The sequence below is a fragment of the Onychomys torridus genome, chromosome 9, assembly GCF_903995425.1.
Source record: "Onychomys torridus chromosome 9, mOncTor1.1, whole genome shotgun sequence".
Lineage (NCBI taxonomy): Eukaryota > Metazoa > Chordata > Mammalia > Rodentia > Cricetidae > Onychomys > Onychomys torridus.
In genome coordinates this window covers 109,267,291-109,280,111 of record NC_050451.1, presented here as the reverse complement: position 1 = coordinate 109,280,111, position 12,821 = coordinate 109,267,291, and the positions used below count along the sequence as shown (strand labels likewise).

The following is a 12,821-nucleotide window of genomic DNA, read 5'->3' as shown; positions in this document are numbered from 1 at the left end:
TCCCCTTCTTGAGCGCAGCCCAGAGACGGCGGGGGAGGGGGGCGGGCAGCCCTTCCTCCGTTCAGCTAAGTTTCCACACCCGGCGGCCCAGGCGAGGCTGAGTTGAGTAGCCAAGACACTGAACACCAACCCTCGCTACCCTTGGGGCTTCCTCCTTGGTCTGGTTGGAAACTTCGCCCAGATAGAGAAGACGCTCCGCCCGGGTCTTTTGGAACAGGCCCCAGACTAGGCCCCTTTGGGGACACCCCGAGTGCAGACGGGCCTCGGGAGGGCCGGGGCCGGAGGAGAGGGAAGGGCAGGAGGGGGTGGTGCTCTCTGCCACCCGCACGGCCAGGCTCTCCTCCGCGCGCGGGCGCGCGAGGCCCCCCTCGGGGTTCCGAAGACCCCTGCGCGTCGCCCCGGGGACCCCGCCCGCGCGGCCGCAGGGAGGCGCGACTGCGGCCTAGGGCGCCCGGCGGCTCCTCCCCTCCCCTCCCCCTCCCGGAAGCGCGGGGCGGGGTCCCCGGCCGGGCCGCGGGGGCGGGCGCGGGGGCCGGACCGGGGCGGGGCGCGGCGGGCTGTGCGCGCCCACTCGGCTCCAGGCGGCCAGCGCTCCCGGGCCCAGGCCGCCCGGCTCTCAGCGAGCACCGCGGCGGAGCAGCGAGGGGGGAAGCCCGGGAGAAGCAACCGCAGTCGCGCGAGGCCCCCGCGTCCCTGGCTGCCCGCCCCAGGCTCGGTGTATGGGGACGCGGCCCGCCAGCCTTCGTTGAGACCGTCCCCGGGGTGCGGTGGCCTCGGGCTCCAGAGCCCGCCCCGCCACCCGAGGGCTGCGCGCGGCCCCGGGCCTGCTCGCCGCGCGGCTCCGCGCGTCCCGGGCCAGGAAGTGGCGGCGCTGAGCGCCATGGCCCACTCCCCGGTGCAGTCGGGCCTTCCGGGCATGCAGGTAGGCTGGGGCGGCCCGGGCGGGCTGCGGCCGGGGCGGAAGCGGGCAACTTGGCGGTGTCAACACGGCCCCCCCCTCCCCGCCCTCCAACGCCCCGCGACCGTTTCCCCGGGTCTTCGCCAGCTCGGGCGGTCGGGATCGCGGGTGTATGCACATGGAGGGGCTATGGGGTGCGCGGCCTGTGGCCGAGGTGGGGTGCGGGAGCTTTGCGCTCCCCAACTCCGACGCGCAGGCCGACGGCCCACCCGCGGCAGGAGTGTGAACTAGTGTCCTTGGAAGCCCCGCTTGGGTGCCTGGGCCGTGTGTGCCTGGGACAGGGGCAGCGGTACTCTGGGATCCTTAATCCCCGAGAGTCTCCCCCAGGCCTCCCCAAGGCGGGAGACCCAAGCGCAGGAGCGGTCAGTCCCAGGCCGGGCGGGCCGCAGGGCGGGGTGCAGGAAGGTGTAACCCCTCCTGGGAGCCTGTAGTTCTGGTGCGGAAAGTGCGAGGCTGCAAACCTGGGGGACGGAATCCACACCTCAGCGCGCGCCCTGGCGTGCAGAGCCCAGGTTCACCCCTGGGGTGCCAGAACTCCGCTGCTGGACTTTCACTTTGAGACTCGATGGCTTCTAGAGTTGTTTGCTTACCGGCTTTCAGTCCATACTTTGTGTCTTCTTAGCCTGCCCATGACTTTTCTTTGGAGGGGATGGGGCGGTGAGGGGAGTTGCATTTCAAATTTACATGAATGCACGGACATTTTCCGCCATTGAGGACTGTTTTCGGTTCTTTGAAAAACAATTACTAGTCTGTTCTTACTTGTAAAGTTTGTAAGCGCATACATGCTGACAAAATGATTGCGATTCAGACCGCAAGACCAGCCAGAGTTTTGCTTTCCCCAAGTGAGTGAACGGAAGACTTTTGCTAAAACCCCAAATATTGAAGATTATCAATCTGTAGATACAACGGGCTCCTTTTCCCTGGCTCCAGGGTCAGCTGCACAGTGTCCCAGGCCTTGGCTCGTACTGCTTGTGCCTGCCTTTTCTGAAGGTATTTGTTACCCTTCCTTTTTTTCATACCATGAGAAGGAAACTGGATTTCATTATCCATGCTTGAACTCTAGAAAAATAGGACCTCAAAGTTACCACTTTAGTGGCCGCTAGAACTTTAGCCATTTTTATTTTTTTTTTTAGGGATAATAAAGTTGGAATTAAGAGTGACTGGAAAGATGCTGGAAGAGTATCTTGGAGCCTCACCTCGAGCTTGTAAATCCTGATGCTGCTGGCCACTAGTTAGAAGTCAGCTTCAGCCTCCTGCAGCTCTGCTTTGTGAATTTAGAGGCAAGAGGTCAGGGTGGACTGGATGAGAAACAATTTCTTAGCGGTAGAGCAAGAAAGACCTCTTGGGACATTAAAAAACCCATTTCTTCAGTGTTTTCTTTTTCTGGCTATTACAATGTCTTCCGAGGATCCTCCACTGATGCCCACTAACCCCAGCCTTTGTCAAAGAAAGTGTTTGAAAAGATACTTAATCCTGGCACAGTGCTGTGCAGTCTGCTCTCTTGTTTCTAAAGAATGGGCCAGAATTCTTCATCCTAGGAAAAGAAAAAGTCAGTACCCCCCCTCCCCCAAGTGTATTTTCTAGATGGTCTTAGAAGGGCTCTGTTTTAATTTTGCTTTTCAGTGTAAAGATGATGACTTTTCCTCAGATTATTTTTTGTCGGTTCTGGTTCCATAGAGGAGGGAAAGTTTCCCACAGTCGCTCCTGCTCTGTATACGGCTTCAAACCACAAGATACATTTTTGGTATATTGGAGAAGAGCCTTCCTTCCCTTCCCATCCCCCCCAGAGAAGAAAAATAAGCACGTTTATTTTCTATTTGGAGTCAGCAGCCTCCCTAGGAGCTGTTTTGAGGATTTCATTAAAGGTGCACCTGGCCTTGACCTTTACCTCCTGTAGAACTGAAGGGAAATAGGCATCTCCTTTGCTGTGGTCCTTCCTTATCAGCCTCCCTCTCACCTCCTGGCTAGGATTTAGGAGATGGGTTAACATTTTTGTCATGCTGGGTGTGGTAGTGGCTGCTATAATCCCAGCACTCACTCAGAACACAGACGTGGTGAATCTGTTGTCACTTCCAGCCCAACTAAAGCTAACTAGTGAGACCCTGTCTCGGAAAAACCACAAAGTTTGGCAAGACTGCCGAGCAGGTTCAGACAGCTGGTGGGAGAATGTTAAGAAGGTCACCTGAATTCAGGAATGCTTTAGTATAAAGATTCTTTTTACGGCCTGCTCATCATTTTATATCTGTTATTACTGATGGAGAAAGAGATGTTTTTCAAACCATTTTATAGGTTTGTGGATCATGTGAAAGGAATTGAATGGAAATTGAAGGTAAGATAGTGTAGTGCATTGGCTGACAAATACGTGATTCGAATCCTGCTTTCTATCGCCCTCAAGACAGCACCCCATTCACCGGGCTCTGCTGCTGTTTCATTGTTACTTTGGCAAATATTCTATGTCATTTTATTTAGGTATTTGCTGAAGAAAGGAGAAATTCAAGATCACTGGTTGATTCAGTCGGTAGCCATGATTGACTACTCTTGTGGTCCTTGGTAAGGGCGGGATGGGGAAGACACACCTGACTATTTTGATGAGATCTTCTGGGGGTTCTCTTGCTCCTCTTCCTCGAGCTGAGTGTGATAGCCGGATTGTGGCTGTAAGTACTCCTACCATCATAATTGAACATTCATTGTTTCATGCAGTTGAATTTCAGTGAAAATAAAAACCGAAGTTGGAGGTGGGAATACGCAGTTGATGCTTTGAGTTTGCATTAAACTATGGTGCAAAAATAACTAGCTTTTTGTTCCAAATTTTTTGGTTTAAAAAAAAAAAACTTTGTGCTGGGGTTGGTGGTGGGGTGGGGGATGGTGGTGGCGCATGCCTTTAATCCCAGCACTCAGGAGGCAGAGGCAGGTGGATTTCTGTGAGTTCAAGGCCTGCCTGGTCTACAGAGTGAGTTCCAGGACAGCCAGGGCTACACAGAGAAACTGTCTTGAAAAAAGAACAAACAAAATTTGTGTGTATGTAATGTGCACTAGGTGTGTAAAGGAGTCTTTGGAGGTCAGAAGAGAGTCCCCTGAGCTGGATTGTGGGTGCTGAGAACCAAACTTTGCAAGAGTTTGTTTCTGAAGTACTGTAAATTAGTGTATCGAATTCTGTAGCCACTTTTATGGCTTTCCTGGGCTGTGACCCTCATAAGAGATTTTTTCATCAGGACTAGAAGTTAAAGCTCCAGACCTGAAGCTTCTTTACTCCTTATGAGTTACTACTGGTGTATAGCATGCTAAGAAAAAGCTGGTTGTAACAGTGAATTGATGCCACAGCCTACTGGTTCATGACCCCAAGTTTAAAACATGCTGAATTAGGGAAGTCACATGTATAAGAGGGCTGGAGTGAAGTCAGCGTGTGCTGTGTGGTTCTGAGTTTAAGAGACCCCATGTTTGCAAGTGTAGCTAATTTAAAGGGATAGCTAAGGAAACTTGGATTCTGCTTGCTGATGTTACCCTATGCTGCCTTTCTCCCTCTCCAGCTCCTCAGCAGCAAGCTCTCGATGTGAGGAGGCCTGTGCACTGGGTAGCCAGGAAGTGCGTTCACTAGCACATTGGAAAGTCTGGGAAATAAGACATCCAGACCATTGCAGTTAATTCTGGCTCTGGCCTCCCACCCACTGTGTGGCATGTTTCCATAGGGCTGTGTACTGTCCTTGGGAGATACCTGCTCTTATTGCCCTGTTCGAAATTGCACCCTGCAGGGTGGTTGGATGTCCGAGTGGACTCTCAGTAAAATTGTGAGGCCTGGTTCCAAGGACATCTTGGGTGAGACTGAATAGAGTGGTTTAGCGCCTTCCAGTCCTACTGTAGACAGGAGAGTCACTGAGATGATACAAGGGCTGTGGCTATGGAGGTCCTTGGCTTCAAATGGTCAGCAGCTCTGGCAGGACATGCCCTAAGAAGGTTCCAGTGATGGGGCTCAGGGGATCAGGCTTCTGTAGGATGGAGAGGCAGAGTGTCTAGGGGCCTGCTGGGGCTGAGGCCTGGGGTTCTTGGCATAGGTGCTGGGGAAAGTGGGTTCTGGGTGTGTGCCCAGTGACCACCTAGAAGATGTTGGAGTATTTGAGCAGTGAGGAGGTCCACAGTTGGGAATGGTGGCGACTCCAGTGTCCTGGACAGCTAGCTAGGACGCCCTGTGGGATTCTTACAGACCTTGGTGACTTGAGTTCTGTGACTTCTGTCACACACTTTGCCTTATTCTGCTGTCTCACGTGGCCGAAAAATAACTGAGGAAAGTCAGGTACTCTTTCTTGTTACTTGCTTAAGTCTTTTTCTCCCCAAGACAAATCCTTCATGTTGTCCTGGCTGGCTTTGAACTCTGAGCCTCCTGCTTCCCTCCCCAGTGCTTGAGTTACATATCCAGCTTATCTTGTGCTGGGGAAGCCAGTTCATGGCTTCATGAGCGCCTGGCTGGCACTTGACTCCAGCCCTTGCTTCCCTCAGTCTTTCTGTACCTATGTCCGTTCGTAATGTTCCCTCATTGCTAAGTGTTTGCTTGAAAATGCGCGTTGTTATCCTGACTCCTTTGGCCTTCTGGTGCTAGCCTACTGAACCATATGATATTCCCATCCCTGAAAAGTTTTCTTTCCCTCCCTCCCTCCCTCCTTCTCTGTGCGATGGGGGATGGTCAAGGTTTTAAATTATTTTTTAAAGATTTATTTTATGCATGTGTCTGACTGTGTGCCCCATGTGCATGTGTTTGTCTTTGGAGGTTATAGCCTCAGATCCCTGAAGCTGGAGTTGTAAGCAGTTAGAGCTGTTCCCTGTTGGTGCTGCGACCAAACTTCTGCAAAAGCAGCAAGTGCTCTATACTGCTGAGCCATCTCTCCAGCTCCAAGATTTAAAGTTCTGTGTGTACATCTGCACACAGACGTGCATGTACTAGTGCCATGATACGTGTGTGGAGGTCAGAGAACCGTTCTCTGGAGTGGGTTCTTTCCTACCATATGTAAAATACGGGGATCGAACTCAGGATGTCAGGCGTGGTGGAGCCATCTTTTTATTTTTTAAACATTAGTAGCTTTTGGCTCTAGTCCCAGATCAGGGAATGTACTTTTGTTTCTTTTGAGGCAGGGTTTCTCTGTGGATCTCAGCTGTCCTGGAACCAGGGGAGCCTCCCACTCAGATACCTGCCTGCCTCTCCCTCCCAGGTGCTAGATTTAGGTGTGTGTCTAGCTCAAGGAAGGTACCAGTTACCTTCAAGAATGCAGACATACTGTCACTGAAAGTAGTGTTTCCCAGCACAGTGGCCTCCCGGTGTCCTGATCTGGACAGGTTTCGCTCCTCTTGGAGCTGCTGTGCCCACCCTGGAGCTAAGCTGCCTTCCTGGTCTGGTGCAGGTTGATGGGGTTCTTCTATTGGCCCTTGGCAAGATGCAGTGTGAGTTGCTAGTGAGGGGTGAGCCTGTTCCGTCTTCCTGTAGTTTTATGGGGCACACCCTCCAGGCCACGGTCCTGGAGTCTGATCTCTTGCCACACAGCTTTATTTGGGTGATTTTCCTCATGATTCAGACTGGCCTGTTTGGAAACTGGTACCTGCAGGAAGTAGGCTCCACCCGACCCTCCCTGCTAATGCTCTCCCCTTTGCCTTAGCTGGGGTGATTATCACTAATGGAATCTTGTGGCTGGAGTGTTTGCAGGAAGTAAACCTGCATATGTTACTCCTCTGCTGCTGTGGAGAACCAGCATTGGCCTTGCGCCCATTGGTAGTCACTTCTCATAACTAATTTTTATAGTGGACTCTACCAAATGACTTGGGCAAAGAAAATGAGACCATTAGAACATCTGACTGGTAGGGGGCTGTGCCCAATCCTAAACTACTCTTGGAGCTGGTCATGGTGGCTCATGCCTACTGTTCTGGCATTTGGAAAGCTAGGCGAGAGGTGTGCTCTGAGGTCAAGTCTGGGGCTACTTGGTCATTTCCAGGCTGACCTGGACTATAGTGTAAGACCTTGTCAGTTGCTCTGGGTAAATCAAGATGTAATCAAAGTGTACAGTGGCCTCTTCAGAGGCCTAAAGGTGTGTGCTGGAGTGCATAGTAGGACTCAGAGCCCTTCCTGCATGTTTCCTTAAGGGGTTAGGGTCAGCAAAAGGAACTTTGTTGAGTGCTACAGTGGTGTCTGAGTGAGTGGTGGGACATGGTAAGTTTTATGTGAATTCTTACCAAATGTGTAGCCAGGGCCGCCCTAATATTTTAATCTCTTCCTGTTCTTAAAAAGGAATCTCAGACTCTAGGTTTGGAGGTCTGGTAAGGCTCCCGGCCTTCATTTTGTTTTCAGTTACTGAGGTTTGCTTTCATTGAAGACACAGCTTAGATGCAGTTTCCTGGGAAAGATGGTGCACACCCACCCCTGCTCCATGTCTACTCCCCAGAGGCGCCCTCTGATCCCTTGTGCTGACTTATGCCATCATTCCTTGGCTTATGAGGACTCACAGTGCTGTTTGTGTCTAGTTCTGGGAGTGCTGTGTAGACCCGGGATTCTGCACATCAGGGTTAGGTTTGGTTCTGTGGCCTTCTTCCCACAGGAACCTCCATTCTCCTGGCAGAGTTAATATGGTAGCCTTGGTTAGGTCTGACAGCAGTGTCTCCGTGGCCCACAGCCTGGGCAGCGGTGGTGAGGTACACGTCATCTTCTGATGTCTCGGGGTTTTTTGTTTTTTCCAGACAGTTCTCACCAGGTATCTGGAGCTCCACTTAGGAAACTCAGCTGGAGCAGACCTCAGGCCTTTCCCTGTCAGAGAGAAGCTGGGATGGGCCCTTCAGCTTGGTCCATTGCCCCCTCTGGTCTCTTGGCTTTCTTCTCTGAGTTCCTTTGCTGCTGTCTCCTGGTGGATACCTGTTTTGTGCATCCCTGTCTTTTCTGGCTTTATGCCGTTGCATGGGGCAGTGGGTAGAGTGCAGTGTACGCTCCTCCAGTGAATTAGGATATGAGCTCTTCATGTTTACCTGTTGCTATAAGGTAGTGTGACATGGTATACAATGGTTGGTTTTCTTGCAGAATTGTGTTTTCAGCTCCAGATACCTGGTGAGAACTGTCTGGAAAAAAACCCCGAGACATCAGAAGATGACGTGTGCCTCACCACCGCTGCCCAGGCTGTGGGCCACATAGACACTGCTGTCAGACCTAACCAAGGCTACCATATTAACTCTGCCAGGAGAACAGATCTGCCAGGTGGGACAGATCCTCATGTGTTCTAGGTAAACACTTAACTACTCCTTGTGGTTATTTTTGTTTTGAGACATGTTTATGCCATGTAGCCCAGGCTGGCCTCCTGAGCCTGGGGATACAGGCCTGTGTGGCTGTGTCCTGCGGGCCTCCCCTAGGGAGTTTTGAAGACACTTGCCTGCTACATTCTAGCTGTGTTCTGCTGGAGTGCAGTAATCACCAGGACTGGATTCCACCCACACAAACTGCCCAGCCCTTGAACCAGGAACAGTTCCTTTGTGTTGTGAAGGTCCACAGCGATGTCTTGGTGTGAGTGTTGTCATATTTTTTGCAGGCACTCAGGAGGCCTTTAGAATCAGGCAGCTGGTGTCTTGTGATGAGAGTTTTTTTTTTTTTTTTTTTCTTTTTGAAGCTACCATTTGGATGCTGTACCTTCTCATCTGGCCCTTGAGTGGTCTTACCCTGTTAAAGCTATTTTCTGTGCCTTATCTTTGTTGCTGGCTTTCTGGGCCATTGTCTCAACTTTGCAAGTCTCCTAGTGTCTGTGTCTGCGCCTGTTTTCTTAGACTCGAGAGCGTTTGTGACTCTCGGTGTTCCTCATTACAGTTGGTTTTCCTTTTTGCTTGAAGTTTCTGTTTTATGTCGTAGGCCTAATTCTTCCCTGGTCTCTACTCTTCCTTTATTGGGTTTAGCTGCTGGGTGTTTTGTTTGTTTGTTTTATGGCAGGTGCCCTCTTTAATGTCCTCATGTTCATGACTGGAGATTGCTGGGACCTCAGTTACGTTTTTCCTATTACCTGCTTTCCTGTGTTGAGTCTCCCTCCCTCCCTCCCATGGAGTCTCACTATGGCGATGCTGCCCAGGCTGGCCTTGAACTCAAATTCTTCTTAGCCCAGCCCTGAGTGTTGGTATGCATCACCATGCTGGCTGTGGGGGGCAAACCATAGTGCTCCCTGTCAGTCCTTCCTACTGGACAAGACCATTGGGAACAGCCTTCTGAAATTGTTGCCTTTCTGAACCCTCCCCTCCTGCCTGTTCTTTGTGCCCATTCACATCTCTCTTCATCTGCCGGGAGCCCCACTCTCCTTAATCTTTATGGAGGTAGACCGGGTAACGGGTAGATAGATATGCTGTCTGCAATTGTTCTGGAGGTGATGGACCAGCAGGGCTCTGGGGAGGAGGGTCCTTTCTGGAAAATCTATCTGGCTGCTGCTTTATCAGAATTGCCTTTGCTGAGTCACTGACTCCAGGTATCTCTGGAGATATCTCTGTGGAGATATCTCTGTGGAGAGACTAGTTACACAATCATTGGGAAAAGGTAAGAAAGGAAGGGTTAATACTTGAGGAGAGCCCATAATAGACTGGAAACTGGTGGGGGTGGGAGGCAGCTGGCCGGCCATGTGTCTCCAGACAGGAAGCCAATGGATGTTGTTGTTCAGCTGCCTTTCTCCTCTTTTCTAATCAGTCCTGGACCCTTACAGTGCCCTGAGGTTCACTGTGGGCTGGCCTTCAGTTATACCTCTTTGCAACTCCCCCAGACACACCCAGGATGTGCCTCTTCGGTGATTATGCCTCTGGTCAAATTGACGAAGATTGACGTCTGCCACTGAGTGGAGTAGCTCTGCAGGTACCCACTGCCACCAGTTTCTGGGTTGTTGGGGTTCAGTGCTGTGAACTGATACCTGCTTCCTCCCTGGAGTTGAGGCTTGTCTTCTGCTGTGGTTACACTCCTACGTTCATGAGCTGGAAATGTAATCTTCAGATCCATGTTTTTGTGGTTCAGATGTGTGGCTTCTGGGAAGTAGGCTAGATGAGACCATAGTGCAGCTGTTTTGATGGGGTAGATGTGTGGGGAGGAGACTCCTGGGCTGACGTGGTCTCATTATTACTTCATGGTGCCTGGCCCTTGCTTGGACTTTCCACCATCCAGGACTACGAGGAGTTAGCTTGTCTTATAACTAACTGGTCTACAGTGTTCTCTTCCGGTGTCGGGCAAGCTTAAGCTCTCTCTCCCCATCTTTGTGCACTCCTTTCCCTCCGCTGGATGAGAATGAGGACGGGGTTGAATAGAAGGCTCTAATTGCAGGTAGGAGAGCACCCTGGAGGCATCTGGGAGGGTGGGGGGAGAGAAAGAGAAGGGAGAGGGGGCCAAGAGGACCAGGAGGAGCATGGCCAAAATGGCTGAGTTATGTAGGAATCTGAAGCTGAGGAAGGGAAGTGAAGCTCAGCCCCTGGGCTGGAGAGCTTTAGGGTGGGGTGGAGTGACGGATGCTGGGAGGAGCCACAGGCACTGGGTGACGCTGTCTTGGGTTTCTTTGAGACGGAACCTTGCTGTGTTTACATCAGTCGGGAAAATACTAGCCTTCAAAGTGTGTTGCCCTTTGTGGGAAGCCTTGTCTCTTGATTTCACTGAGTCTTGTATTCATTAGGGCGGAGCTGCAGTCGCCTATGGCTGGTCTCACCAGTTCAGTAGGTTCTAGGATGGAGGATTCCTTAGCCGAGCTGGGAGGAGAGCCCTGGCTTTGGGTTCCAGTGTTGTGTTTTCCTCTTTCTTGTTTCAGGCTGTTCCAGGCGTTTGGATTCCTTGTACTATGCTTCTTAGTGTGCCCAGTGCAGGGTTGGTAACTGTGCGCAGGGCCCTTGTTAAAATACGTATATACTTTTTACTTTCTGGAGTTTTAGTGATGGCATCCAGGGCCTTGGGAATTGTAAGGAGGCATTCTACAATGGAGCCACACCCTCCACCTCAGGATGCGGATCCTGTGGGGAGACACGTTACACGTTATTCATTGGCAAAAGCAGTGGAAGGAAGGAGGGTCCAGTGTGGTCGTCACTGTCTTCATTATTTTGGAGGAAAAGCCTTTCGCAGTTAGAGTGGCGGGGCTGACTCTGGCCGTGGCGCTCTTCTCTCTGGGCTGATGCACACTTTTAGTGGTAGTACTTGTTCTTGTGAGCGGTATGCCTGATTGTTGATGAGGGTAGCCTGCCAAGGGTGTCCATGCTGTTAATGATGCAAGACACATGGAGTAGCTTGACTTTCTGCCGCTGGTCTCAAGCCCATAGGTGAGTGTATAGGTTGACTTGTGGATCTTCAGGTCTTCACAGGTGCCTTGTTCCTCCTGATTGGGAGCCAAGCTCCTAGTTGAGGGCGTGGGTCCCTAGGCCCTTTATCTCCTTTCTCTCTGCTTAGCCCTATCGTCTCAACCCCTTTGTGTGTGGGTGTGGGTGTGGGTGGGGGTGGGTTGAATGATTTTTCACAGGGGTTGCCTAAGACCATCGGAAAACACTGATACTTAAGATTCATAACAGTAGCAAAGTTAACAGTTATGAAGTAGCAATGAAAATAATGTTATGGTTGGGGGTTCCACAGCATGAGGAACTGTATTAAAGGGTTGCAGCATAGGGAAAGTTGAGAACCTCTATCTTAGGTGCTTCTTTGCCTGGCTGCCTGTACTGTCTGTTGGGTATTGTCCAGTGAAGACTGACTGAAGCATCACCTTAGCAGGGAAGCTGCTGGTCTCCACTCTGTCCACTCTCTGATTCTAGAGGACTGAGGTAGGATTGCAGTTCTGTGAAGTTCCCAGGTGTGAAGCTGGCTCCAGGACCACACTGCTGCGGCATTAATTCGCTGTGTTGTGTTCATGCTGTGGAGTCCCATTCGCACTGGGAGAGCAGCACAGGTGGCCCCTGGGTGTCACCCCTGTAGACCCAGGCCAGCCTGTGTGTCACCAGAAGACCAGAGCCGGGGCCAGACCACCTGGCAGGCGAGTGAAGATCGGTGCCCGAAAGTCCTGGCTTGGGTTTTATTTGGGAAGACTGACTTTGAACCTCTTGTGGATTTGGGGCAGAGGCCTTTGTGTTGTGGGGCTTGGCCTCTTCCTCCTGCAGCGTGTGTTTCATGTATTGTTGTCCCTGTAAACTTTTCTGAGGAGCACGTCTTTTGGTAATTGCCTGGCCTGATAGGTTATCCTGGCAGACTTGAGACTCTTCACGTGCCTTTCACTGTAGCTACTCTGGTTCTTCTGGATCTGGGATACATGCCCACAGAAAGTCAAGGCCTGTGATAACCCTGGCTTCTCTCCTGGCTGTTTTTCAGCGACCTCTGTGGTGGGTCAACTCAGTCTTCCATACACCAGGCTTTGGTTTCCTGAGTTTGGACCTGGCCCCTCTCTCAGCCTGTGGGGTCCATGGCCATGCCTCTTAGCTAGAGGCTCCAGCTTCCATACCTGCACATGGCAGATCCTTAGCCTACTAACCACCTACCTTCTGCCTTTGGTGGTGGGAGGACAGACACAGGATGCCTAGCAGAGTGGGGGTGATGGGACTCTCAGGCACTTGTCTCTCCATTTAGGATCATGGATTCTCTGTCCTCAGCATTGACTCTTCCCTTGAAGTTGCATATGTAACATTGAACAGAGGTCACCCTCAGGTGTTGTTCCTCAGGTACCCGATACTTGGTCACTGAGCTGGAGTTTCTCCTGGCGGAGCTCACTTAAGCAGGCAGCTGACTGGCCAGTTGAGCTCTGGGCATCACCTGGCTCCACCTCCCTGTGTCAGGATCACACACACCTGCTTCCTTACCTGCCCTTAACAACAACAAAAACCTGGGTCCTGGGGGGCAGACTATAGTCCAAGCCTTTCCTCAGCTCTG

General features: G+C 51.6%; 1 protein-coding gene across 1 annotated transcript in view; it reads left to right on the top strand.

The window, feature by feature from the left end:
* The first annotated feature begins 342 nt into the window (after nt 1-342).
* Stk24 (serine/threonine kinase 24) overlaps nt 343-12,821 on the top strand; it is a 93,696-nt gene continuing 81,217 nt past the window's right edge. The window contains exon 1 of the mRNA XM_036198956.1: nt 343-922. Coding sequence (XP_036054849.1) covers nt 881-922 — 42 coding nt within the window. The 5' untranslated portion in view covers nt 343-880. The remainder of the gene's footprint in view (nt 923-12,821) is intronic.